The 26863-nt window shown below is 46.1% G+C and overlaps 1 protein-coding gene across 3 annotated transcripts in view; it reads left to right on the top strand.

Moving 5' to 3' along the window:
• ZC3H18 (zinc finger CCCH-type containing 18) overlaps positions 1 to 26863 on the top strand; it is a 64778-nt gene that overhangs the window by 9294 nt on the left and 28621 nt on the right. Inside the window, exons 3-9 of one of the 3 annotated variants that reach the window (XM_049110599.1) lie at positions 7972 to 8056; positions 8740 to 8811; positions 18161 to 18247; positions 18556 to 18704; positions 19034 to 19126; positions 19961 to 20118; positions 26462 to 26579. In XM_049110599.1, coding sequence (XP_048966556.1) covers positions 7972 to 8056; positions 8740 to 8811; positions 18161 to 18247; positions 18556 to 18704; positions 19034 to 19126; positions 19961 to 20118; positions 26462 to 26579 — 762 coding nt within the window. The remainder of the gene's footprint in view (positions 1 to 7971; positions 8057 to 8739; positions 8812 to 18160; positions 18248 to 18555; positions 18705 to 19033; positions 19127 to 19960; positions 20119 to 26461; positions 26580 to 26863) is intronic. The other 2 variants (XM_025427081.3, XM_025427083.3) reach the window with 2 other exon arrangements.

Raw genomic sequence — 26863 nt, 5'->3', positions numbered from 1 at the left:
TTGCGTCTGGAGACGTATCTAGAAAAATATTGCCATAGCTGCTGGCTTTAAAGATGGAAGAATGAGTCAAAAACCAAGGAATGCGGGCAGCCTCCAGAAGCTGCAAAAGGCAAGGAAATGAATTTGTATATGGTACAAGAAAGTGGTCCAGTTTCATTCTGCATGTGGCTGTCTGGTTTTCTCAACACATTTGTTGAGACTTTTCCTCATTGCATATTCTTACCTCTTTGGTAATCATGATCTTTTTTTAAAAAGATTTATTTATGTATTTGAGAGAGAGAACACGTGTGCATGCATGGTAGGGGAGAGAGAGAGAAACAGTCCTAAGCAGACTCCTTACTGAGCTCAGAGCCTGACACGGGGCTCGATCTCACGACCCTAAGATCGTGACTCGAGCTGAAACCAAGAGTTGGACGTTAAACTGACTATGCCACCCAGGCACTTAAAAAGTTGAGTTTTGAGGGATGAAACCCTCATGTCCTGCTGAGTAATGCTTATACTCAAATGAGTTGAGAGAGGGACAGAGCCCGTTGAAATAATCTAGGGCTTTTTGATTACCCCAGGGAAGGAAATGCTGCTTATCCAGGAGCCCTGGCAGTGAAAGGTGTGTGGAATAGGTCTCAAATGTTTTGGGTTGGAGGAGGGAAAAGGATGCTATTAAGTACTTAACCATAGATTCATGCTAAGCACCACACACACTTCCTTATTTGGTTGCTGGTGTGTATGTGCTCAATGCGTTTTAAACTGTGGTTGTGGGCCATGGTTGTGCCTGGTTTTTGTTTTTGTTTTGTTTTAAATTTTGTGCCTGGTTTTATAGGGTTTTAAACATTGCATATTTAACCCTGATTCACAAGAGCAGAACTTTGTTGTTGGGGGTGGTAATGTGATTACAGGCTTAGAATTTTGGGTCTTTTATATGCTCACAACTGAGCATTAGCTCAGTTAGCTAAAATATCTTTACTAGATATTTTATTTAAAAGGGCGTTGTCAGGACATTACTATGCAGGTGTCCTTAGGCTTTCTAGCTATACTTACCTTCCAGTTTTGGAAGATGTATCTCTATTACAGAGTTGCCAAAGGGAAGAGATGCTATGAAACTCAAGTTATCAATTTGGGTGAAATTTTAGGCAGAAAATGAAGTTGTTGGTTGGATTGCCTATGAGTATGATGTTTCAGTGTCAGAGAGAAAAACTGTGGCTTTGTTCTGTCCCAAGAAAACAAGGAGAGGGCTCCTAATTACCAGGATCCTGTGGCCCAGGGTTCCTTGGGCCTGTGAGATAAATGGTGGCAGTGGGTGGAAGGAAGGTTTACCTGGAGAGCCATCCACACAGAGAGGTCAGTACAAGTGCTGGGTGTAGGTGACCAGTGCCAGCCCTGAGCACATTGGGATGTGCATCAGCATGTATGGGAGCTGCTGCTGCTGGCTTTCTCCTGTTCACCGTTCCCAGCCAGCCCTTCACGGCTCCCTGAATGATCCCGGCTGCACTGTTGCCCCATGTCCCTGCCAAGCACACATTCCCGGGTCTTTCCTTCCCAAGGTGCCCCGTTAGCATTCCTGCACTGCATGCTCCCTGCCACAGGCCCGTGTCTCTGATGGAGCGGGAACCACAGGTATGCACTTGGATCTCAGAGCAGCCTGCTTTCGCCAGTCCTTTGGCTTGGTCCCCTTTAGTAAATCCCAGCAAAGTGGCCTTTGGCCTCAAAGAAAATATATGTCCCAGAGAGCTCTTTCCCCTACTGCTTTCAAGCCCGCTCATACCATAAGTGAACTTCCTGGATGTTGTATGAGGAGGAAATGTGCAGTTTGGCTTGCACCTTAAAAATATGCATTCACTGCTGTCCCTGGGACTCCCTGTACCCAGCAGGGTCCCTGTTCCAAGGCGCCCCTGCACACCTGCTGCCTGCCTCCTCCCTGTAGCCTTCTGGCCCTGAAGTGCCGGAACAGCTGAGTGGAAGGGTCTAAAAAAGCCAAGTGCTTTTCTCTTTTGTCATGATACACTGTCTTGCCTTTTTTCCCCCTTTTAGATTTTGGGTCACTGGGACAGGTGACCTGACATGAGGCGAGGTCACCCCCAGCCTCCCCTGTGGTAGGGATGGGGTTTTGTACACAGGATGGGCCAACTCTTCATGGCACCGTGGCTTATTTGTGGGTGGGGGCCCAGGGTCCTGACATCCACATCCTAGGGAGCCATAGTTAATCTGTAGTCTCTCACCTGCTCTGGAAGCCATGCTTCACACCGGATGCACCTGTGGCTTTGTTTCTGCCTGTGTATCTCTCAGAAAAACGGGTGGAGCCAATTGAAATCAACTTCTGCTGGGGGGCGGTCTTCCTTTCTCCTGTGCCCACTAAGTCTTGCCAGAGCCATTCCTTCCATCCAGGTTTGAGGGGTCTCACATGACGTTTGTGGGTCTTTGATTTTTCCCTTCCCGACTGAGTCCATCTTCCCCCTCCTCCTGTCTCTGGTGTGTGCATCCTTCCCTTTGCTCATGTGTTGGGTCTAGTTTTTTGTCTTCCCTGTCACTGGTCAAAAGAATTTGGTGCTGTCCCTTTAGGAAATTGTGTCTTGTTCCAAAGCTGCTTTCTTCACTGACTCTCACACTGGCAGGATAGAGTCTCGGGGACAGCAGGACAACAGCCACATCCTGAATGGATGGTCCACGCCACTTCCTGGTCAGAAGTGATAGCTCCACATAAAAAATACTTGGAAACATTTTCTTTGTGGGCGGTATTTTATATTCTATTCACATTTATCTGTTACTTTTATGTCTGGATACATGATATCTTGTAAAAAAGGTCTCCCTCCAGTACACCCCTTCTGGTGGCTTAGGATGTTCACTCTGCAGGGCCCTGCTCCTTTTAGGCAGTGCACTCTTCTCCATGTCCCATCACATAGATGCTTAGTGGCCTTGCTGAAGCCTAGGAGGCGGCTGCCTGTAACTGCATTTGAGCAGAGTCTGGGCCAGATCCACCACCTGAAGGACTGCCACCCTGTATGTCCTGTAACCTGGTTGGTCAGCACAGCCACCTGAGGGAGCCAGGGGAGTCAAGGAACTCTGATGGTAGATAGCATTCCTCACTCATCTGGTGCTAGACCTGTCCCCAGGTGATGCAAGGCTGTCCCATATTTTACCCCTGTGGGGCTAGTCACATGTCTCCCCACAGAAAGGACTGTGTCCTTTACAGGATGCTGTTTCTGACCCCTGCTGTGTCACCTTTCTAAAACCAAAGTGTGTCTGAATTTCCAAAACACATCTGGGCCCAAGAATTTTGGGTAAGGGATTATAGACCTGTACTGTTAACCCATTTTACAGATGCAGAACCCCAGGTTTGCGGAGATTGTGGTTGGCCCTGGTGACAGTGCTGGGGTGGCATCTAGACCTCTTGCTCTGGTGCATGTGTCCCATCTGCTCCCCACATGGCAGCTTCACATGGTAATTGCTGGTCCACCCTTACTGCAGGATCTGCTGTGCTGGAAACAACGTCTTCTATAAATAATATGCAGGCATTTTTTTTTTGTTCTGTTTTTTATTTTTTTTTTAATTTTTATTTTTATTATTATTTTTTGTTCTGTTTTTTAAGAGGAAAATAACCTTCACAGACCAGAAAGTAAAGCCATACTACCATTGCTTAGACCGTCGTATCTTGGCACATTGCCTCCAAGGTATTTTTCCATTAAAATCACAACAACTTGTTGAGCACTCCTGCTTGGCGTTGTTTTGGGTTTTTTTTTTTTTCTTTAAGGTTTTATTTATTTATTCATGAGAGAGAGAGGCCCCAGAGACACAGGCAGAGGGAGAAGCAGGCTCCATGTAGGGAGCCCAACGTGGGACTCGATCCCGGGACTCCAGGATCAGGTCCTGGGCCAAAGGCAGCACTCAACTGCTGAGCCACCCGGGCTACCCTCCTGCTGGTTTTATGTGATGCACTGCTCGGATACCCTGAGCACAACTACCTGTTCTACTTCAGGACTCCTGAAGGACTCCTGGTTCAGAGGCTTTTGTCCATGGTCACACTGTCAGGATTCAAGCCCAGGCCTTCCCTGCAGTTATATTTTGTAAAGCCATTAAAGTCCAATGTGCCCTGTGTGTGTTTCCCTGAGAATGTGCTGATTGGGGCATGCCAGCAGCCTGGTTTCCCTTAGACCCTATTAGCCCCAGAGAGCCTTGCCCCTGAGTTCCAGACTGGGGCTGGGTTAGCCTGCCCTGGGTGAAGGTCGCTGAGAGCTTCATGGGTGCTGTCCCATGCCTACACCCACCAGTTTGCTTCTGGCCAGACCACTGGGTCCTCTCCTTGTCCTCCACTCTCTCTTGTCTCTGCGTGCAGCCACGTGATCAGGTGATCTGAAAGAATCTGCGTGCATTACACTCTCAACATGACAGCCACAAACAACTGAGCAGTGTGAACTTGACTTTAGAGAGCCCCTTTCTTGATTTGTGTTTGCATGAAACTGCAAATTTAAGAACTCTTTTTAATTTTCCATCACTGGGGGATCCCTGGGTGGCGCAGCGGTTTGGCGCCTGCCTTTGGCCCAGGGCGCAATCCTGGAGACCCGGGATCGAATCCCACGTCGGGCTCCCGGTGCATGGAGCCTGCTTCTCCCTCTGCCTGTGTCTCTGCCTCTCTTTCTCTCTCTCTCTGTGCGACTATCATAAATAAATAAAAAATTTTAAAAAAAATAATTTTCCATCACTCAAAAAGCCAGTGTACTAAATGGTTAGTTGAAAATGCAGGACATTATACTGCTGAGTGAGTTATTGTTCTTGTTTGTTTTTTAATTAAAGGAAAGACCATAAACCCAGCATACCACTAGGGACAGCCCTCTGTCTCCATCCTAGCAAGTGTGGCTACCTGGCAGCGGCCAGTGGGCAGATGCCCTTCAGTGTTCTCTGGGTGGACACTGTAAAACACACTGTATTATCTTGTGTTTCTAGGTATTTACTGAGCATTTTCAGCCATTGCACAGAACTCCTTTATATGGCTCACATGACTTCACTAATCTTAAGATGGGTGGGTGGTTCTCCTTTCTGCTCTGGCAAGTATTAAAAGTAACAGCTTTGCAGAAATACCTCTCTAAATTTGATCTGCACACTTCCTCTGAGTCCTGACTATTGAAAGGCCACTGTCCTGCTCTCCTCATCTCAGCTCCTGTGCCTTCATTTCAAGTGAAGCAAGGGATTTGAATGGGTTGTAACCTTTCAGAAGAGTTTTATTTTCCTAATGAGAATGAAGAATCTGCTCTTCATTTGAGCTTCTGTAAACATCGTATAGAGATATTAGTGTGGTAATCATCACTGTGAGAACAATCATAAAAAGAAGATGCTAACAACCAGAGGAGATGTAAGGAACTCATCCTGCGGTCAGGAAGAAGGGGGGTGCTGGTGCACAAAGGGGACAGACTGCCAGAGAATGAATACGTTCTGGAGACCTAAAAAGTCCTTGAATAAATTATTTCATCTTTTTCAAAGAAATCATTCTGTTGCTTCTTAAGGGTTATAACTTTCAGGCATTTGTTCTTTTCATTATATGGAATGCTTTTTAAAAAAAGATTGATGTATTTATTAGGGAGCATGCGCACAGATGTGCACAGTAGGGAGAGGCAGAGGGAGGGAGGAAGAGAGTCTGGTTTTCACAACCTCAGATTCCTCAGCCAACAAGCACGATGGGACTATGTCAGAGCTCACCTCCAAGACCAAGGGTTCATGACAGAGGAACACTGAATAAAAATACCCTGTGAACTAGGCAAGGCAGGTACAGAGCGGGGTTTCACCGTATTTACCTTCATTAGCAATGCTGGGCAGAAAATGGTTGCACTTCAGGATTTTAATATTTTGTATGTTTAAACAATATTTATAGAACAAAATGTATATATTTTTAAAAGATTTATCGTTGAGAATACACAAGAGAGTAAGTACGAGGGCGCAGAGGGAGAGGGAGTCCCAAGCAGACTCCCTGCTGACGCAGAGCCCAATGTGTGGCCTCAATCCCACAACCTGAGATCATGACCTGAGCTGAAACCAAGAGTTGGGCACTTTACTGCACTGCCCAGGTGCCCCCTAAAATGCTCGTAATACGTAAATATTTTCGGAGCAGAAATGATACAAATACTTAAGTTTTAAAAATAAGTCATTATAAACCCAGGGTTTGACTTTAGGATTTTTTCATTCAGCAAATGCTGCCCATTTGCTACAAGCTATGCTTGGACCAGTGACACAGTCCTGCCTGGTGGAGCTCCCGTATGGTCGGGCAGCACCCTGGTAGCCTTGGCCAGTGCTGTGGGGACCTGTCTTGAAGAGAGCTGGCAGGGGGCGGGGTCCCTGAGGAAGGAGACTCACCTGCCATCTGAAAATGAGATGAGCTGCATGTTCACGAAGGCAGAAAATGAAGAAGACAGGCTGGGGTCAGAAAGCTGTCTGCATACCACAGAGGGCATGTGGGCAGTCCAGAGAAAGTAGAGTACCAGTTTGGAAGTGGCTCCCAGACCAGCTAGGACTGGGAAGTACTTTGGATGAGGATGATGCTGCAGGAGAGTTGGAGATGTTTCAGCGATCCCCACACCCTGCCTTTTGTGACCCCTTGGGTTGACTCCGGTAACACTGCAATAGGCTTGGACACAGACAGTGAAGAGCTCCATCTTTGACCTTCCCACTGAGATGTCAGCAGGGCAGTTGCACACTTCCTTGGGCTACAGGTGACCCCTGGGGGTGGGGTCTCTGAAAGTCAAGGGTGATTGAGGCCCTGCGGTAATGGGCACTGGATAGGGCACAGAGCAGCAGTCTAGGTCACAGCTGCTCTTTGGAATCCCTGAGGATGAGGCCCACCCAGACTGGTGTTATCAAAGGCCTTGCATTATGTTAAACTTAACAGAGAAGGTGGTGAGCTCTGGACTGAGGAAAGAAGGGCCTGGGTCTGAGTCCGTCCTCCCTCCTCCCTACCCCTAGACTTCTAAATTAGAGGATATTTGTGTTTAAAGAACATAAAATATTTTGGGGCGCCAGTTAAGCATCCAACTCTTGGTTTCAGCTCAGGTCATGATCTCAGGGTTGTGGGATCGAGCCTCGTATCAAGCTCTGTGCTTAGTAAGGAATCTGCTTGAGACTCTCTCTCCTTCTGCCCCTTCCCCCTGCACTCTTTTTTTTTTTTTTTTTTAATTTTTATTTATTTATGATAGTCACACAGAGAGAGGCAGAGACATAGGCAGAGGGAGAAGCAGGCTCCATGCACCGGGAGCCCGACGTGGGATTCGATCCCGGGTCTCCAGGATCGTGCCCTGGGCCAAAGGCAGGCGCTAAACCGCTGCGCCACCCAGGGCACTGGGTGCACTCTTGTGCATATGTGCACGATCTCTCTCATGTGCTCTCTCAAATGAAGATAAATCTTTTTTAAAAAATATATATTTTGTTCTATAAATATTGTTTAAACATAGAGTATCAGGGCATCTGGGTAGCTCGGTTAAGGCTCTGCCTTCGGCTTAGGTCATGATCTCAGGGTCCTGGGATCAAGCCCCACATTGGGCTCACTGCTCAGTGGAGAGTCTGCTTCTCCCTCTCCCTCTACTTTCCCCACCTCCCCTGCTCATGCTCACTCTCTCTCAAATAAAGAAAATCTTAAAATAAACATAGAAAGTATTAAAAAACCTGAAGTGTAACCATTTTCTGCCCAACATTGCTAATGAAGGGAAATACAGTGAAACCCCACTCTGTACCTGCCTTGCCTGGTTCACAGGGTGTTTTTACTCGGTGTTATGTGTTGTGAATCCTTGGTCTTGGAGGTGAACTCTAACATAGCCCCATTGTGTTGGCTGAGGAACCTGAGTTTGGGAAAATTGTACATGAGTTGCTGAGCAGCTGAGACACCAGTCTTGTAGAAATATCCTTTCTGGTCTAGTGAAGCTGTGCCTGGTGGCAGATACCCCTCTCACCTCTTCTTTCTTAAGGTGATTCCCTCTTAAGTCATGTTGTCCTCTGTTTCAGGATGATGATCTGGAGGAGGGTGAAGTAAAGGATCCCAGTGACAGGAAGGTGAGGCCACGTCCCACCTGCCGATTCTTCATGAAAGGTAATTGTCTGAGGGGCCTCATGTGGCCTTGGCTTTTCCCGGGACTGTGGTGGTGGTTCAGCCCCGAAGCTACGCAGGCTGTTCTTGGGGGCCAGACTGTGACCTAAATGGTGGTGGTGGCATCGATCCTCCGCTGGTCCTTGACTCATGGGACTGACTTGGAGGAGTCAGCCTAGCCAGTGTCACGCTAGTGGTTCTAGGCCTGCCTGTTTGTAGGAGAGCCAAAGCTTGAATGTAGGCAGTATAGTTGCCTCTGCATGAGGCCAGCTACCCCAGGCACCAGTGCAGACAGTTTCCCATCTCTGTAAGGAAAGTTGCCACTTTTTTGCTAAATATATTGAAGTAACATCCTTCATTTGAAATGGATTTCTAAAGAGTGGAGGGAGGGGCTCTGAGTGCAGTAAGGCCCGCCCCTGCTAGAAGGTGAGTGGTGTGCACCCAGTGGCAGAGGCACACAGCAGGACCAACTTGGAAATGGCAGCAGGAACCCTGGTCTGTGAGGGTTTCTCTGCTGCATGCTTGTAGTTTGGGCACGTTCCTTGTAGTCCCACATTTTCCTTGGACAGGTAGGAAGATGTTTGTCTTTGTCCTAATCTCACTCTGGCCCTGGGTGCCCTCGCTCGCTGGCTCAGCCTGCACGTACGGTCTGAATTTCACAAGAGCTTCCTGTACTTCTTTTCCAGATGTTGTGACAGCATTATCCACTCCTCTTCCACCAATATCACATTCCATACCATTCAGAGGCCAGGTTAAAGGTACAGAGTATACGATATTCACTCTCTGCTCCGGAGGCCAGACTTCTTTCTCCTGGATCCAGAATTCTGATGTGAAGCCAGAAGGAAGGGGGAGGCTCTGAGGGGCAGAGAGAGGTCATGAACCTCAGTTCTTAGAGGCACTTGATGAGGCTCACAAGAGCTTTGCGGATGGCACGGGGAGGTGGGGAGAGTAGGCACGGTGGAGTCCCATCTTCCTGAGAGGGCAGGCTTTGCCCTTGAGTGGCCCCTGAAGGACCCTGCCCCTATACCCAGGAAGACACGGTACAGAGGGTGGACAGGACCGAGGATCCAGTGCACTCAGGACCCAGGTCAGCTCCCTCCTCAGGCCGCATGCTCCTGGCCTGTGGTATTGACACACAGACTGTTGTTTCTGCCAAGTGGAAACTCCTTGGAGTTAGACATGCATGTGGTGAACTCCACTGTGCAGTCATGTGCAGTCTGCCCTCAGGAGAGCAGCTGGCAGTTCTGTCTTGGGCAGTGTGGTCACCCTGAGAATGCACATAAGTGTGTGGTATGTTTTAGAAAGTCAATAACAGTTCTTTAAAACTTTTAGTATTTGAAGGATGCCTGGTGGCCCAGTCAATTGAGCGTCTGACTCTTGATCTCGGCTCAGGTCTTGATCTCAGGGTCATAAGGGTCATGAGTTCAAGCCCCACATTGGGCTCTGTGCTGGTCATGGAGCCTACTTTAAAAAAAAAAAAAAAGGGTTTTGATATTTGAAATAAGTATTTCAGAAATTTTAACTTAACAGAAGGCCTCTTTTCCATGATTACATGGGAATAAATGATGTCAGTCCATGTCTGAAATTTCTTGATTAAAGAAGAAGAGACCAATATATACATGTATACATAGATGGATGTGTGCAGTGTTGTCGAACTGTGTGATTCAGAATCCTGGGCAGCCTGTCAGGACTAGCCAGGGCTCCCACAACAGGAGGCAGTACCGTGCATCTGTGCCACAAAGGTTCCTGTCTGGTTTTGCAGGCTCACAGCCCTGAAGTTATTTCCAGAATTTATTAACAGAAGCACACAGACAAGTGAATTTGTTGCTGGGACTGCAGATCAGCATCCTCGGGAGATGCCTTGGGCAAGGACTGGGTGCCATCTCCATGGATGTCCCTAGGGCCACATCACAGTGGGAGGGAGGTCCCTCCAGAGTCCAATGAAATGCTCAGCTTGGGTTTCAGAGATAAAAGCCAAAGAGGAGGTCTTCCTGCATAGAAATCTGAAGCTAGTGGTAATCAGCCTTCTTTGAAACTTGATTGGGCATAATCAATAACTTGTTTCACACTTTGCTTTTAAGTATATATTTACCTTTTCCACCGCTACTGTTTATTCTACAGAGTATTGTAATACTCTGTACAAAAAGAAGTGGTTGATTCTTGGGGTGTTCTAGAACATATCTCTTGCTGCTTTTCTTAGTCTTGAGTTTTTGGGTGAAAATGTTTTTGCTTACCTGCAGTTTATAAGCTTGGTATTAAATTGAGATGAATCTGTGTAAGTTCCCTTCATTAGCAAGAAAAGTTACTTTAAAAATAAAATGGAGTTTGTTGTATTTAACAAGGATGTGGAGAAATGGAACCTTCACATCCTGCTGGTGGGAGCGCAAGAGGGTGCAGCTGCTGTAGAACAGTGTGTGGTGCCTCCAAGAACCCAAGAGGGTAGAACTCTCCTGTGACCCAGTCACTTCTGCTTCTGGGTCTCTATCTACGAGAAATGAAAACCTACATCCCCACAAAAACTTGTACATAAATGTTCATAAAAGCAGTATTTAAGATAGCCAACAAATACAAACAACTCAAATGTCCATCAGGTCATAGATGATTACACAGAGTGCAGTCTGTCCATACAGTGGGATGTTACACAGCCATGAAGCAAATGAAGTGCTGATCCCACAGCATGAATAAACCTTGAGGACATTCTGCTCAGTAAAGCCAGACACGGAGGGCCCCTCTCTTGTGCATTTCTATCTAAGCGAACTATCCAGAATGGGTCCATAGAGGCAGGAACTGGGTTAGTCATTGTCTAGGCCATGGGGCCTATGGAGGGTGGGAGGGAGTGGGAGCAGGTGGTGGGGGTGATGGCCAAGCAGTATAGGGCTTCCTTCTAGGGCAATGGTTGTACACCTTCGTGCATGCATGCTAAAACCCACTAAATTGTATACTTAAGATTGGGGTATTTTATGATACGTGAATTACATCTTAATTTGAAAATTCTTCCTAAGAAAGTTTTTTAGTTATATTTCTATTAAAAGATTTCTGCAGGTTAATCATTAATTGCCCAAATGGATACATTGATATTTGTGACCATTGATAATGAAATGTACTTAGAAATCTAAATGGAAATATTTTTAAACACCAGTATTTTATTTATGGTATATTTCTACCTCTAGTGTATTTATGTTGAATCATCAAGATATAAAGTTCTATCTACAAAAGCATAAACATTTTCTTTAAACTATGTTTTACTTTGGGTTTCTGATTGAGCCAGCTGTCAGTAGTGCCCACCCACTCTGTGGGCCGGACTTCCTTGTCCCTCCTCCTTTCTGTCCTCCCCCTTCCTCCCTCCCTCCCTCTCTTTCTCTCTTTCTCTAACACACACACACACACACACACACACACAGAGTTTGGTAAAATACACTTAATGTAAAATTTACATTAACCATCTTCCAAACCTTAACCATTTTCAACTATGTAGTTCATGGCATTGAGTAATATTCATTTTGTTGCCATCACCACCATCCATCTCTAGAACTCAGTTCCCTCTTGTAAAACTGAAACTCTGTAGCCATTAAACAGTCACTTCCCGTTCCTCCCTCCCAAAGGCCCTGGCACAACCATCATTCTATTTCCCATGAATTTGACTATCTTAGATACCCAGTGTGAGTGGAATAATACGATTCTTATTTTTTTGTGACTGCCTTATTTCACTCATCATTGTGCCCTCGAAGTTCATCTGTGTTTTAGCAGGTGTCAGAATTCTTTCTTTCCTAGGTTAGTATTGTATTGTGTATACACCACTTTTTGCTTATCCGTCCATCCAACAACAGACACTCGGGTTGTTTCCATCCCTTTGCTACTGTGTTTAATGCTGCTATGAACATAGGTGTGCAAATGTGTCAAGACACTACTTTCAAATTTTGGGGGTGTGTACTCCAAACTGGAATTACTGAATCATACAATGATTCTGTTTGTAATTTGAGGAGCTTCCATACTGTTGTTGTGGCAGTGGCACCATGTTATATAGCCGCCTGCAGTGCACAAGAACCCAGGGCCTCCTCGCTTAGTATTTTCTGATCTTTTGATAGTAAAAATCCTATGAGGAGTGTCATCACATTGTGGTTTCAATTCGCGTTCTCATAATTACTGATGGTGAGCATCTTCTCACGTGCCCATTGACCATTTGAACAGTTTTATCTTTATTGGAGAAATGTTCATTGCCTGTTTTTGAATGGCTGCATTCTTTTGTTTTTTAAAGATTTTATTTATTTTTCCGTGAGAGACACAAAGAGAGGCAGAGACATAGGCAGAGGGAGAAGCAGGCCCCCTGTGGGGAGCCAGTGCCGGGGACTCCTCCCAGGATGCCAGAGTCATGACCTGAGCCAGGGGTGGATGCTTAACCACTGAGTCACCCTGGCATCCCTCTCTTTCATGTTTAAAGCAGCAGATCTTCATATGTGGTTTGCAGACTCTTAGGGTTTCTTAAGATTGTTTCAAGGGACCCTGAGGTCAAAGCTACTTTTGTGGTACTGAGCCTGCTAGTAGTCAGGTATTGACCCCCATGCACTCAGAGTTAAATAATGGCAATTTCATTTAATGATGCCTGTAAGAAAGCAGTAAGAATAGTGAAATTTTACATTTGAGTACAGGCCTTTAGAAAGCAAAACAAAACAATTCCATTAAGGAATAATATCCATGCCCTAAAATTTGTATTTTAAGCATACAGTTCAGTGATTTGTATTAAATTTACCAAGTTCTGTAGCCGTCCCCACAATCCAGTTGTAGAACACGTCCATCGCCCTGGGAAAAACCGTTAGTACTGGTCTTTTCCATATTCAGCATGACAAGATGCAAAGGCTCCTAGAGCCCCTCTGTCAGTCTCTTTGCTGCATGAGAAGGGTGCGTGCGGCTCAAGCATGAGCAAAGACTGCCAAGGTGACACAGAACACAGTCTCCTCAGAAACAGAGTGAACCTGCCGCCTCCAGGAGAACAGTGGCCAGTATGTGTTGCTAATGATGAGCTTTGGGCTCTCGTGTCAAAGAATTTTGGAGAAAAAAAAAAAAAAAAAGAATTTTGGAGGGCCTGAATCTCCACCTGCAGTGTGTAATGACTTTTCCAAATGACCGTTGCATGGTGTCACAGAATCACACCTGGATAGAAGATCCCCTTGTGGTTCGAGATGGGCCAATGGGCATCAGTGAAGCAGTCGGAAATGCTCAGTGCAAGGATGACAGGCCCTGCCTGGCAGCTAATGGCTGAGAACCCTTTGTTTGGCAAGGTCCAGGGGGCCTCAGGGACATGAGTGAGTCTCTGAGGAGGCTGCTCAGTATCCTCCCTTGCCCAACTGTGTCTCGGTGTGACACTGGGTTTTCTTCACCTACTTCAAGCTCTGTGAGCCATCACGGCAGCCTGAATACAGAAGCAGATGAAAACGTCTTCTGTGTTAATGTCCATTTTTAAGAGGTTTGCAAAAAGGAAAATAATGCTACTTGATCACTTGAGTATTTTTTAAAATTATTTTGCATGAAACATGTTAATATATTGTTAATGTAAGTTACACATGGCATATATTATGTCTTCAAGTATTTTCAGTCTTAATTTCCATACATAGCAGGTACCAATTAGATAGAACCCATCTGTGACTCTTTGGGGTCCTAAGACCCAAACGTAAAAGAACTGCTGGTTTTAAGTCTACATTATTTACAAAGAAGCAAGCCAGATGTTATTTTAATTATTTCAGCTACCACAGGGTATTCCTTAGAGAAAGTAATGTATTTCAGATTCCACTAGAGGTGACTCATCTATGAAATGGGAAAGGAAAGTACACCTGAGTTCTTTATGTTCATTATAAAAACTTGCACATGATGGTTTGTGGGACTTTATGCCCATTAATATACACCTAGATCCTACATTTGTCCTTAATATTTTTTTGTCCTTAATACTTAATTGTTAGATTTTACATGTTCTGCCTTTCTTTCAATGGTAATTTCTTAAAGCCATGAAGCACTTTAAACTTCTTTATTTCTACAACCCCTGTATTTTCTATTGTGAGTTATTCAGACTAATAAGAAATGGGACTAAGAAATATTTAAACTAAGACTACCTTGTCTTACTTAGTTAGAAATAACACAGTAGCAGGACACATTGTGGATACAGCAAGTGCAGCCTTTAAATGGTGCCAGCACTGCGCTATCCTCATAACCAGTCAGACTAACCATCAGAAATTTTAAAATCTGATCATGTTTCTGGACCCACCACACATATGTGCTCATGAGCATGCCCACAGACATGCTGCTTTCTTCTTCTGATGTTTCGTGCTGCAAAAGAAATAGATTGGGTCCTTGGATCAGTCAGGTGTGTGATTGTGACCAGCGGATTACTGCCATAAAGGATGTGGCTTTGGTGTCTTGTCTTCTCCCCATTTAGTTTCTCTGATTTCAGCTGAAGGACCTGTGTAGGTTTTCTATATATGTCGTGTCTGTCTCACTGATTGCGGGTGTGTTGGTGTTTTAGCAAGGAGGTTCCTTTTTTATAGATCTGTTATTGAGTGAAAATAAAAGCAGGAGTCAACACAATGTGGTGTAATACAAGCAGGGAAAATGTGGAGGTAGATACACTGATCCATCCATCCATCCATCCCCAGTAAATTGATAACTGTCTCTGGTAAAGGACACTGGAAGCATGGAGACATCACTGCATACTTAGAGTATTTGGATATTTCTTTATATGTTAGTTTTATTTCACACATATAAATATCTCATATATATAAAATAACAGTGTTTGCACAAGCAAAAATAATGACAAAAAAAGAATAATTATTGTGCCCATCATTCAGTTAAGAAATAGAACATTATCATTGCCTTCAAAGCTGTGTGTATACCAACGTGAAGAAACTTGTCCCCTGTTGTGCCGCTGTGACCACACTTTCATTTCTCCTTGTTCCCTGCTGGCTAACATCCAGGCCCCTACACAGAATCCTCACATCATTATAAGCCTGTTTATTCATCTGGACAGAGGCATAGTCCACATAAATTTTGCATTTGTGAAGTTTCATTTAGAAATAGACCATACAGTTTTAAAACAAGATTTTTACTTCCATTTTCCTAAACAAAGTGGTTTTTTAAATTATGAAAGTAATTTAGTGACAGAGAGGATAGTAAAAGATAAAACTCTTTCTACCATCCCAACAATTCAGGGTGTTTTCTTCCAGGCTTTTTTCTACATGGATAAAAATTCATTTTTCAAAAGGCTAGTAGATGATTGTCTCAATGTGTGGTGTGGTCAAATCTTGATCTCAGGGTTGTGAGTCCAAGTCCCACATCAGGTGTAGAGATTACTTAAAAATAAAGAGGCTGGGGCGCCTGGGTGGCTCATTGGTTGAGCATCTGCCTTCAGCTCAGGGCATGATCCCAGGGTCCAGGATCAAGTCCCGCATCGGGCTCCTTGCAGGGAGCCTGCTTCTCCCTCGGCCTCTCTCTCTTCTCTCTCTCTCTCTCTCTCTCTCTCTCTCTCTCATTCTGTGTCTCTCATGAATAAGTAAATAAATAAATAAAATCTTTCAAAATACATAGATAGGCAGGCAGGCTGGCTACTGGGAATGTGTAGCTCCTGCTGCTCCCTTCTTGCCAGGCATCTGTCCCGGTGGTAGGTACTTCTAGACCTCCCCTCCTTCTGCCTGGAGCAACTGTTTCCTTGTGTTTGGTGGCCAGGAATCAAGACATGTCCAGCAAGGATCTTTCCACACCCAGAGCGGAAGGTCAGGCTCCCATCACCTGCCAGTCTGGGAGGGGAACAGTCTGCTGCTCTCACCTCTCACATTCCTGACTGATTTATTCTGTTCCTCTTTTCTCCCCCTGCCTGTGGGAGTAATAAAAGATCTTTTTTTGTCAGTGGGCTCATGGATGAAGTTTTTGGTTTCGTTTTGAAAATACTTTACATGGGCAGCCCCGGTGGCTCAGCAGCTTAGCGCCGCCTTCAGCCCAGGGCCTGATCCTGGAGACCAGGGATTGTCCCACATCGGGCTCCCTGCATGAAGCCTGCTTCTCCCTCTGCCTGTGTCTCTGCCCCGCCCCCCCCCCCCCCGCCCCCGTGTCTCTAATAAATAAAATCTTAAAAAAAAAAAAGAAAATACTTTACATATAAGGGTGCCTGGGTGGCATCTGACTCATGGTTTCATCTCACGTCATGATCTCAGGGTTGTGAGATTGAGTCCCATGCCAGGCTCCTTGCTCAGTGTGGAGTCCACTTGGGTTTCTTTCTTCATCCTCTTCCCTCTCTGCTCTTCTGCCTGTACATGCTCACTCTCTTTCTAAAATAAATCTCGAAAAAATATTTCACATACAAAAATGAACAAAGATTAACAAATACCCATTTATCTACCACCCAGGTAGATAATTTAAAAAGTTATGGAAACCTGGGGCTTATGTTATTCACGCTTTCTTGTATTTGCAGATTTTCTGCAGTAAACCTCTACAAGTTAAGTCTTTTACCTCCACAGCAGTGAGGATACCTGTGGAGTTCTGTGACAGACAGTGAAGGGCTTGACAGTGCTTGGAATCCTTTATTCAGGTGCAGGACTGCATACAGGAGCTAATTCTTTAAAGTTCTGTAAGACTCTGGGATTTGAACCCCCTATTAGTATATTTCCCAACCTCTGACTTGTGTAGTCTCTCTTAATGTTAAAAGTTCATTGTCATTTTTACTTTTCCAGAGAATTGATTTTAAGCATACTTTATTTTGCATTTAATTCAGATCAGTATGTTATTAGGTTGGTTTTAATACAAATTTAACTATTCATGGCGCCTAAAAGGTAAATTTAGCTTTTTCCTAAATACCAAATGATTCTTTTTTTTTATGTTATACAAGGAAAAATATGTGTTGTTGATAGAAATGATCAAGTGAAATATTACATTTAGAAGGGAATATATATATTTTGAAGATTTTATTTATTCATGAGACACAGAGAAGCAGAAACATAGAGGGAGAAGCAGGCTCCCTGCAGAGAGGCCCCGATGTGAGACTTGACCCCAGGACCCCAGGATTGTGACCCAAGCCAAAGGCAGACGCTCAACCACTGAGCCACCCAGGCAACCTGGGAATATGTATTTTAAAAGATGGTTTAAAATTTAACTACATGTTAGCCTGTTGAAAATGTTTTTAAAACTAGTTAGATATTGTATGCTATATTTATTTTTGAGCTGATGTAGATATTACCTGTTCAAAAAATTAAATTTTTATTTTTACTTATTTTTAAATTTTTAAAAAATAATCTCTGTGCCTAACATGAGGCTTGAATTCATGACCCATGAGATCAAGAGTCACATACTCTACAAACTGAACCAGCAGAGCCCCCCTAAAATTAAATTTTTAAAAAGTAATTTAATGATTAAATTAAAACTTGGACTTCTCACCTTCTGCTCTGAAAAAGTCAAGTGGTTTCCTTGAATAATCTTGGTGTTCTATTACAGAGTAATTCTAAAAGGTGACCTTTTTTTTTTTAATTTTATTTATTTATTTGACAGAGAGTATGAGCAGAGAGTAATGGTGGAGGGAGAGGGAGAAGCAGGCTCCTCACTTGCCAGGACCTGACTCGGGGCTCGATCCCAGGACCCTGAGATCATGACCTGAGCCTGAGGCAGATGCTTCACCGACAGAGCCACCCAGGTGCCCCCAAAAAGAGGACTTTTTTTTATTGCTTTTTTGTAAAGTATGAACACCCAATGTATTATAGTCATCTGTGTCTTGTCTCTTTCACACATTTTTTAAGCACAGAAATACCCTGAAATGGTTTGTGAGACTTTTGGTGGGAGAAATGCAAATTTGCAGGGCTGGTAGAGACATCTTGAGACAGACACAGAATTCTCTCAGCCATTGCTGTTCCAGATGCAGTGTTTTGAATCTAGATAAGGATCTTACACACACATACCTCTGAGCCCTTGTGGGGTTGCAGGGTCACCTGAGCAAGAGAGTGCCTCGCAGAGCAGGGGGCCACCTGTGACTGGGAAGCTCTGGGACGTCTCTATTTGTAGGGCCAGATGAACTCTTCCCAGAGTGACTTAGGGACACGGGGTGCCATGTTTCCTTGACCACATGACCCCTGCCCCTTTCAGGAGCCCTTAGGAAATCCCGCTCACAGGAAGTTCCTCAGTCCAGGCTCTGGCCTGAGACCTTCCAGGCCTGCCTGCCAGGAGGACCTGGTGCATGTGTGGAGGTGGGGATCCCGGGTGTGGGGGGCGGTGGTTGCTGTGCTGGCTCAGCCTTGAGGAGCGAGCCTGGATAGCCCTGCTCTGAGCTCTGACTCTGCTGCCACTGCTGGAGCCTGTCCTCAGGTTCACACCACTTATGAGATGGTGAGGGCTGTGTTAGGAGCTGGGGGGCACACGCGGGACCCCTCCCAGGCCTGGCACTGCCCCCAAGCTGCCGCTGCAGGCAAAGCGGACAGGAAGCTGACCTCCTGCACTCTGGTTCTCTTCTACTTTTTCTGACCTGGCTTTTGTCTCCATAGGGAACTGCACATGGGGAATGAACTGTAGGTTTATACACCCTGGAGTCAACGACAAGGGCAACTATTCCTTAATCACCAAAGCCGAACCTTTCCCGCCTAATGGTGCCCCGCCTCTTGGACCTCACCCACTGATGCCTGCCAACCCATGGGTGCGTGAACATCTGTTTTCTTTAGTTGCTAGCAAATGGGATATCTAAGCTCTCTGAAGCTTCAGCTTACAGCACATTAATACACCCCGTGTAAAAGGCACTTCTGTGACATCACACAGTCACTGAGTTACCTTCCAGATGCTTCCAAATCTCCATGTGGAGGTAATCCTAGATTTGGGCAGGGTTGTGGGTTAGGGACCAAATCAAGGTTTGGAGAGCAGGTGGTGTACAGCCGAAAGATACTCTAGCTGGGGTTTTTGTTCCTGTTTCTTTATAGATTTTAAAGTTTTGCTGGCTTTCTCAACTTTTCCCTTCTCGTTTTTTAATAGGGTGGGCCAGTAGTTGATGAAATTTTGCCTCCACCCCCTCCAGAGCCCCCGACAGAGAGTGCCTGGGAACGAGGACTCCGGCACGCAAAGGAGGTAACCAGATGGCCCGAGAAGAAAATGCTAGCAGCAGTCCTTGAGCAAAAGTAGCATTTCTTTGATTCAGAGACAACGATTGAAAACCCAGTGAAGTCTCTGAAGTGAGGGGTATATTTCTGTGATTTCTCTGAAGAGTTAAGAGTGGAAACTGATGTCTGTCGATGTCTCCACGATGCACCAGCTCACGAAACAGGCCCACTGCCTTCCTGTGGCCTGGGTGGCAGCAGATTCACCCTAGCTGCTGCTGCTCTGCTGCAGCCCCTGGCTGCCCAGAGCCACTCCTCATAGATGTAGCGCAGGGAGACCCCTGCCAGTGGAGGAGCCGCCCTCTCCCTCCCCACTCGCTCTGGTCATACCATGGCCCCAGCTGTTGGGCCTGCTTTCTGAGCCCCTACTTCTCTCCAATGAGGTTTTCCTCCCTCACTCAGCACACAGCCCACCACCTCTCCTTTCTTCTGAGACCGGAACCACTGCATGTGGCTTTTCTGCCATGAGCAGATTCACCATTCTCTCTGTGTTGGGCCACCTCACAGTGACTCTCTGCCACTCCCCATCTCAGTGTTAGGACTATTTCTAGGAGATGGCCAGCTCTGTCACCCCTTTCTGGAATGGAAGCAAGCTCCGAGGCACTGCTGAGCCGGCCTGTCCTGACTGCCAGGTGTAGAAATGGAGTGCTCCAGGCCTAGAGCATAGGCGCATCTCCCCTACCACGGGCTCAAGTGGGCTGCTTCTGCCACTCTGGCCTGGGCTCTGTGGGTCAGATCAGGATGGGCTTCCCTTTGCTTTTCCTAACAGTAACTGGCACTGACTTCTTCCTCCTTACGATGGTAGGTTTTAAAAAAAGCAACCATTCGAAAAGAACAGGAGCCTGATTTTGAAGAAAAAAGGTTTACGGTGACCATTGGCGAAGATGAACGGGAGTTTGATAAAGAAAATGAAGTTTTCCGAGATTGGAATTACCGGATCACCAGAGATGTCCGGGACACAGTGTAAGGAACAGTTCGGCCTCTTCCTTCCCTTTTGAGAGAGTATGAAGTTGTCCCCAGCCATGTGAGCCCTAGGCTCTGGAGAGCATCAGCACACAGGTTCCCTCAGGCATTGGGTGCCACGTGTGTCCCTGTCCTGGGCTGAGAATGGCACCCCCAAGATCCCTTTGAACTTTCCTTGGTTTTTTGCTCTGTGAAGGAGGTGTCTCAGCTCTGTCGGGGCTGCTGCCTGGGGAGGGCTCACCTTCCTATGGGTTTCTCTGAGTTCTGAGAGTTTCTCTGCCTCAGAGAAACTGAGCCCCGTGGAGCTCACATGGAGCCCCGTGTGTCGGCCTCTGCCCACCCTCCTCCAGGCACCCAGGAGCCAGGGAAACTGTGACATTGCCACCAGAGTCCAGGAACTGGGCAGGTGTGACCCTTCCCATTATAAAAGCTGTGTTTGTTGATCCTTCTCCTAGATGTTTCATTACTGGTCTTTTAGAGACTCGTGACAGAGGTACATATGGTTGAAATACCTAAGTCCAAATTTAGAAATTGTGTAATGTTAAGTAAAGTTCTCATCTGCCTGTGCTTATCCCATGGGGGGAAGGCCGGCTTTGTGGTGCTCCTCTCTGAGGGGCAGAATCGGGCGAGTTTCTCCTGGGCAACAGCAGCAGCGTGGGCCCAGGTCACAGGGATGGCATGGCATTCGGTGTGTCGTCAGAGCCGGCTTCAGCAGCATCTCAGGCTTTTAGCGACATTTCGCGCATTCACGTTTACTGCCAGGAAACCTGCCGGGGTCTGGCTGAGGATGGTGCGGAGAAGGACTCATCTGGTGCTTGCATGTCAGGCTGTCTCAGGTCCCTTCTGTCACACCTCCATCCTTTATGCAAACAGGAAGGTCCACACCTATCATGGCAGGAGACATCTCAGAGGCTGAAGGGTAAAGATTTAAAGATGTAGTTTCCACTTCGTTGTTTTCTAATTCTGGATGTGGAGGTGTGTTAGACCCCAGACAGGAGCATGGGAGTCAGGACTTTGGCTGCCAGGTCATATGCTCCCTTCACACCCTGAGGCCTCACATTTTGCTTATGTAAAAATCCAGGTGGTGATCTTGCCTTGCTGGAGGTAGGGGGGTGAGAGTCCGGAGAGTCCGCGCATGTGCATGGGGCACTGTGACTAGCACAGAGCAGAGAGTGCTCCCTGAGTATGGTCATTCTGAGCATGGAAAGAAGGGGTTTAGAACCTCAGCATTTCCCCTTGACACTCCGTTTCCCGGCCCTGGCTGCCACGGAGATCCGCGGCTATCCTCCAGGCCAGCTGGGTGCAGAAGTCCAGCAGTCAGCATGGGGAAGGGCCAGGAACCAGAGAGCCCTTATCCATCCCCACCTCACAGGGAGCAGCTGGCAGAATGGGATACATCTAGCACAGAGGGTACGAGGCGGCTGAGGTGCCAGGCAGAATTATAATTTAACAACGGTTAAGGGCCATCGACTTAAAACTCAATGACCAGCCTTGTTCTCTTTTCCTGGGACCCTACAGGGACCCTGTAACAAGTTTTGTGCCCGGTGCTCCTCAGCTGGCTGCACAGTAGGTCTGTGACCGAGGTCCCTGTGTGTGCCAGGTGAGGGCAGGTGGGAATGGGCCTGAGGGTTGAGCTCCAGGTGTGGCTGGGGGGCCGAGGGGGTGTGCTTGTCAGAAACACCCCCATAAGAGTGTCGAGGTCAGGTGGAGCCCGGCTGGATGCTAATAAGCCTTCTGGGTGATTCTGTTGCCCACCCACTGAGGTCTGAGAACCGTGCACACCCATTCTGTGGGGGCCTGGGTTCCCTGGCCTGACGCTGAGGGTAAGGGTAGAAAACTCTGAAGCGCTGTCATGTGGTGGTCTGATCTGGCTCTGATAATGCAGAGCTGGGTGCTTTGTTATAGAACCTCCAGGGAGAGGAGCTCAGGAGCTCATGAGGAAGTGCTCCAAGGTTGCTGAAGAGACAGGAAAATGGCTGTTTTCTTTATGCTGTTATCTGGAATTAAACAATTTGTCCAGCAGGATCATTTGGTAAAAATAGTGCTTTTCTATACCCCAATCATAACTTTAAAAATTCCTTTCCACTACCTGAGGTACTTTATTCAGATGTCAACCAACTCATGGGACCTCAGGCACATAAGACATTAAGAAATGTCACCTTGGAGCATCCAAGGTCATATGGGGGACATATGACATATGAGCATCCAAGGCTCAGTTGGGGGAGCACGGGACTCTTGATTTTGGGGGTCGTGTGTTCAAGTCCCATGGTGGATGTGGAGCCTAAGAAAGAAGGGAGGGAGGAAGGAGACATTTCTGTGCTGGCTGCTGGGGTGGGATGTGAATCAGGGATGCTGCACTGAGCCCCCAGGAATGTGGGAGCTGGCAGACAAGAGGACCCCTGGGTATTGTTGGTGAGGAATGAGGTCCTTGGCAGGAGCTCTGTAAGCAACGCTGCTTCTCAGTAACCTGGGGCCTAGGGTGGAGCCCTTACCCATATCCATCATTCGAGCATGTGGGTGCCTCCCCATACTGCTGTTCTCATCACACGGCTGTGCTGTCTGTGCTTCCGTGAACCTGGGCCCTGCCCACTGTACCCTCCCGGTCTGAGCAGTCCCACGGGAGAGTGGCCGCATATACATTGCTTACCCAGTTCCCCAAACACGATTGTACCTATACAACCTTCCTTTGAGAGAACACACAGCCTCACCCCACTTGGAAAGGTGCTCCCCAGGACCTTGGGGGCCTCATTCTCTCTTACGTTCTGGCAGAAGGCTGCACTGCTGTAGGCCTCTGCAGTTTTTGACTGCTTTCTTCAATACTATCTGAGTAGTGTGGGGCTTAGGGGCTTAGGAAGATGTCTGGCAGCTTGGAATGAAAGAGAGCTGTGTCAGGCAGCCCCGGTGGTGCAGCAGTTTAGTGCCGCCTGCAGCCTGGGGTGTGATCCTGGAGACCCGGGATCGAGTCCCACATCGGGCTCCCTGCATGGAGCCTGCTTCTCCCTCCACCTGTGTCTCTGCCTCTCTCTTCACTCTCTCTCAATGAATGAATAAATAAATCTAAAAAAAAAAAAAAAAAAAAAAAAGGAAAGAAAGAGCTGTGTCTGTGTCATTCAGCAGAGCCAGCCAGACTTGGGTAAGTCTGTCAGGGTCCTGGACGAGCTGGGGGAGAAGCCTCCGAGAAAGCAGTCCGCTGGAGGCCATCAGTTGACCCAGACACTCATCCTGGCAGAGACCTCTGTGACTACCCAGAGCAGCATGTCTGCAGGTTGTTAAGTGTCTTGGTTTCCCTCACCAGCTTACTCAAAGGGAAGAGTTGGTCTGGAGCCAAGACATCTCTGGAAAAATGCCCAGGGGTTGCTGGGTCTATATTTTCTCTTTTCTCCATTGGGGTCCAAAGCACCCCCCGGGTAGGTCCTCTGGGTCCATGGGTAAGTTGGGTCTCCTTACCTTCTTCCCAGTGGTTAGCAATGGTCCCTTCCCTGTGGATTACAAGCCTACCTTGGCCCTCCTTTATCCTACAATCTGGGGTCTGTCTCTGGACTTCTGTCACATTCCTGTGAGCCATTTGTTTCTTCCCAAGAAAGACCTCCTACAGTGTCCTGTTGTCTCAGGGCATGTCTTTCTTGGCTGGTCTCACGCCTGGGTACCAGCTCGTCCAGCTACATACAGAGGTGCACTGGTGTTTGTACTGGGATTGCCCAACATTTATAAATTAATGGAGAGATAACTGACTTCTTGCCATGTGTAGTCCTCCTGGCCAAACACAGGGAACATCGTCTCATTTATTCACACGTGTTCTTGCGTCTTTCCAGTGTTTTGTTGTTGTTGTTGTTTTAATTTTACTTAGGTAACATACAGTACGGTATTGGCTTCAGGAGTAGAATTCCGTGATTCATCACTTCCATACAACACCCAGTGCTCACCCTAACAGGTGCCCTCCTTCGTGCCCATCCCCCACCCACCTCCCTCCATCAACCCCCAGTTTGTTCTTTATTAAGAGTCTCTTATGGCTTGTTTCCCTCTCTCCTTTTCTTCTTTTTCCCCTTCCCCTATGTTCATCTGTTTTGTTAAATTCCACATTTGAGTGACATCTTATGGTATTGGTCTTTCTCTGACTGACCTATTTCACTCAGCATAATATCCTTTAGTTCCATCCATGTATTTGCAAATGGCAAGATTTCATTCTGATGGCTGAGTAGTAGTCCATTGTGTATATATGCCACATCTTCTTCATCCATTCATCTATCACTGGACATCTGGGCTCTTTACACAGTTTGACTATTGTGGAGATTGCTGCTATAAACATTGGGGTGCAGGTGCCCCTTAGGATCACTACATCTATATCTTTGGGGTAAATTCCTAGCAGTACAATTACTGGGCCGTAAAGTAGCTCTTATTTTTTAACTTTCTGAGGAACCTCCATACTGTTTTCCAGAGTGGCTACACCATCTTGCATTCTCACCAGCAGTATAAGAGGATTCCCATTTCTCTGCATCTTCACCAACCTCTCAAAAACACCAGTTTTCTGACTTGTTAATTTTAGCCATTCTGACTGGTGTGAGGCGGTATCGCATTGTGGTTTTGTGATGTAGAGCATTTTTTCATATGCTTGTTGGCTGTGTGTATGTCTTCTTTGGAGAAATGTCTGTTCATGTCTTCTGCCCATTTCTTGATTGGATTTTTTTGTTTATTGAGTATTGAGTTTGTAAGTTCTTTAAAGATTTTGGAAACTAGTCCTCTATCTGATAAGACATTTGCAAATATTTCCCATTCTGTAGATTGTCTTTTGGTTTTGTCAATTATTGGTTGTGCAGAAGCTTTTTATCTTGATGCAGTCCCATTTTTGCCTGTTTCCCTTGCCTTTGGAGACGTGTTTACCAAGAAGTTGCTGCCTGTGTTCTCCTCTAGGATTTTGATGGACTCCTGTCTCACATTTAGGTCTTTCATCCATTTTGAGTTTATTTTTGTGTATAGTGTAAGGAAGTGGTCCAGTTTTCATTCTTCTGCATGTGGCTGTCCAATTTTCCCAGCACCATTTGTTGAAGAGACGATCTTTTTTCCACTGGATGTTCTTTCCCGCTTTATCAAAGATGAATTGACCACAAAGTTGAAGGTCGGTTTCTGGGGTCTCTATTCTCTTCCATTGACTATGTGTCTGTCTTTGTGCCAGTACTGTGCTGTCTTGATGATACAGCTTTGTAATACAGCTTGAAATAAAAAATTGTGATGCTTCCAGGTTTGGCTTTCCTTTTTTTTTTTTTTTTTTAAGATTTTATTTATTTATTAATGAGAGACAGAGAGAGGCAAAGACATAGGCAGAGGCAGAAGCAGGCTCCTTGCAGGGAGCCCGATGTGGGACTCGGTCCCAGGACCCCAGGATCATGACCTGAGCCAAAGGCAAACACTCAACCACTGAGCCACCCAGGTCCCCCTAGCTTTGGTTTTCTTTTTCAACATTCCTTTGGCTATTTGGGGTCTTTTCTGCGTCCATACAATTTTTGAATTATTTGTCCCAGCTCTGTGAAAAATGCTGGTGGTATTTTGATAGGGATTGCACTGAATGTATAGATTGCTTGGCATAGTAAAGACATTTTAACAGTGTGTGTTTTTCTAATCCATGAGCATGGAATGTTTTTCCATTTCTTTATATCTTCTCAAGAGCATCATAAAGCTTTTCTCAAATAGGTTCTGCTCATTTCCAGTTAAATGTACTTTGTTCCTCAGTAATTTTTTTTCTTGTTTGCTGTTGTAAATGTGGATTTCTCTGCTCTCTCTCCCAAGTGGTGATTATTTGGTTTCCGTCTACCTCACTGGGTTCTTCCGGCTGCTTGGATTGGCTTTACTGTGTCTGTTTCCAGGCATAGACCCTTTCCTCCTTGCCGGGTCTCCTGCCTCCTGGTCGTGGCCACCAGGCCCCTGTCCCACTGGTGGGTGGTAATGAAGGTTGTGGCCTTCTCCCCTTGGCCCAGCCTTACACAAGTGCCCCTCTGTTACCATTAGATAGGAGGTTGGTTTAGTTCCAAAGCATGTACGTGTGTGTAGTTGCATTACAGAAGTGCCACCTCTAGCCCCTTCAGTACTTTCACAAAGAGCTGGTCCTCTTGTCCCAGATGCTGCCACCATCTATGGGTGCAGTTCTTTGATTTTTCGTTTTAGGTCTCATGTGTGATATAGTCAGGAATCTCTTCATACGGACTCCTTGCGCTCTTGGAATAAATCCCACTGGTCATGGTGTATACTTTCTTAACATGGTCTCAAATTCTGTTTGCTAACATTTTATGTTCTGTTTTTGCATTAATATTCCTAACTGATAAAATTTACTTTTTCCTCACTCTGTTTTCAGACTAGAGCCTTACGCAGACCCATATTATGACTACGAAATCGAGCGTTTCTGGCGTGGTGGGCAGTACGAGAACTTCCGGGTGCAGTATACAGAGACAGAGCCGTACCATAATTACCGGGTAAGTGGGATGTGGGTGTGTACATTCAACTCACTGGGCGATTCCTTAAAATTAACCCCTTTTTAACTTATGGGACTTTATATGGTCTTAATAGTGTTGGTACAGTGTATCAATTTCAAGCCCAAATTGACTATAGAGAAACAGTTCGGATCCACAGATTAAATTGGTGGTGATGTGAGCAGAGACTTCTTTTATCTGTGTTCCTCCTATGTTTTTTTTTTTTTTAATTAGGTTTACCAGTGGGGTTATTAATAGTAATATAAGTTTGCATAGGCATGTGTGTT

This window comes from Canis lupus, chromosome 5 (assembly GCF_003254725.2).
Source record: "Canis lupus dingo isolate Sandy chromosome 5, ASM325472v2, whole genome shotgun sequence".
NCBI lineage: Eukaryota > Metazoa > Chordata > Mammalia > Carnivora > Canidae > Canis > Canis lupus.
The sequence above is the reverse complement of the archived record's forward strand: the minus strand, read 5'-3'. Positions and strand labels throughout refer to the sequence as shown.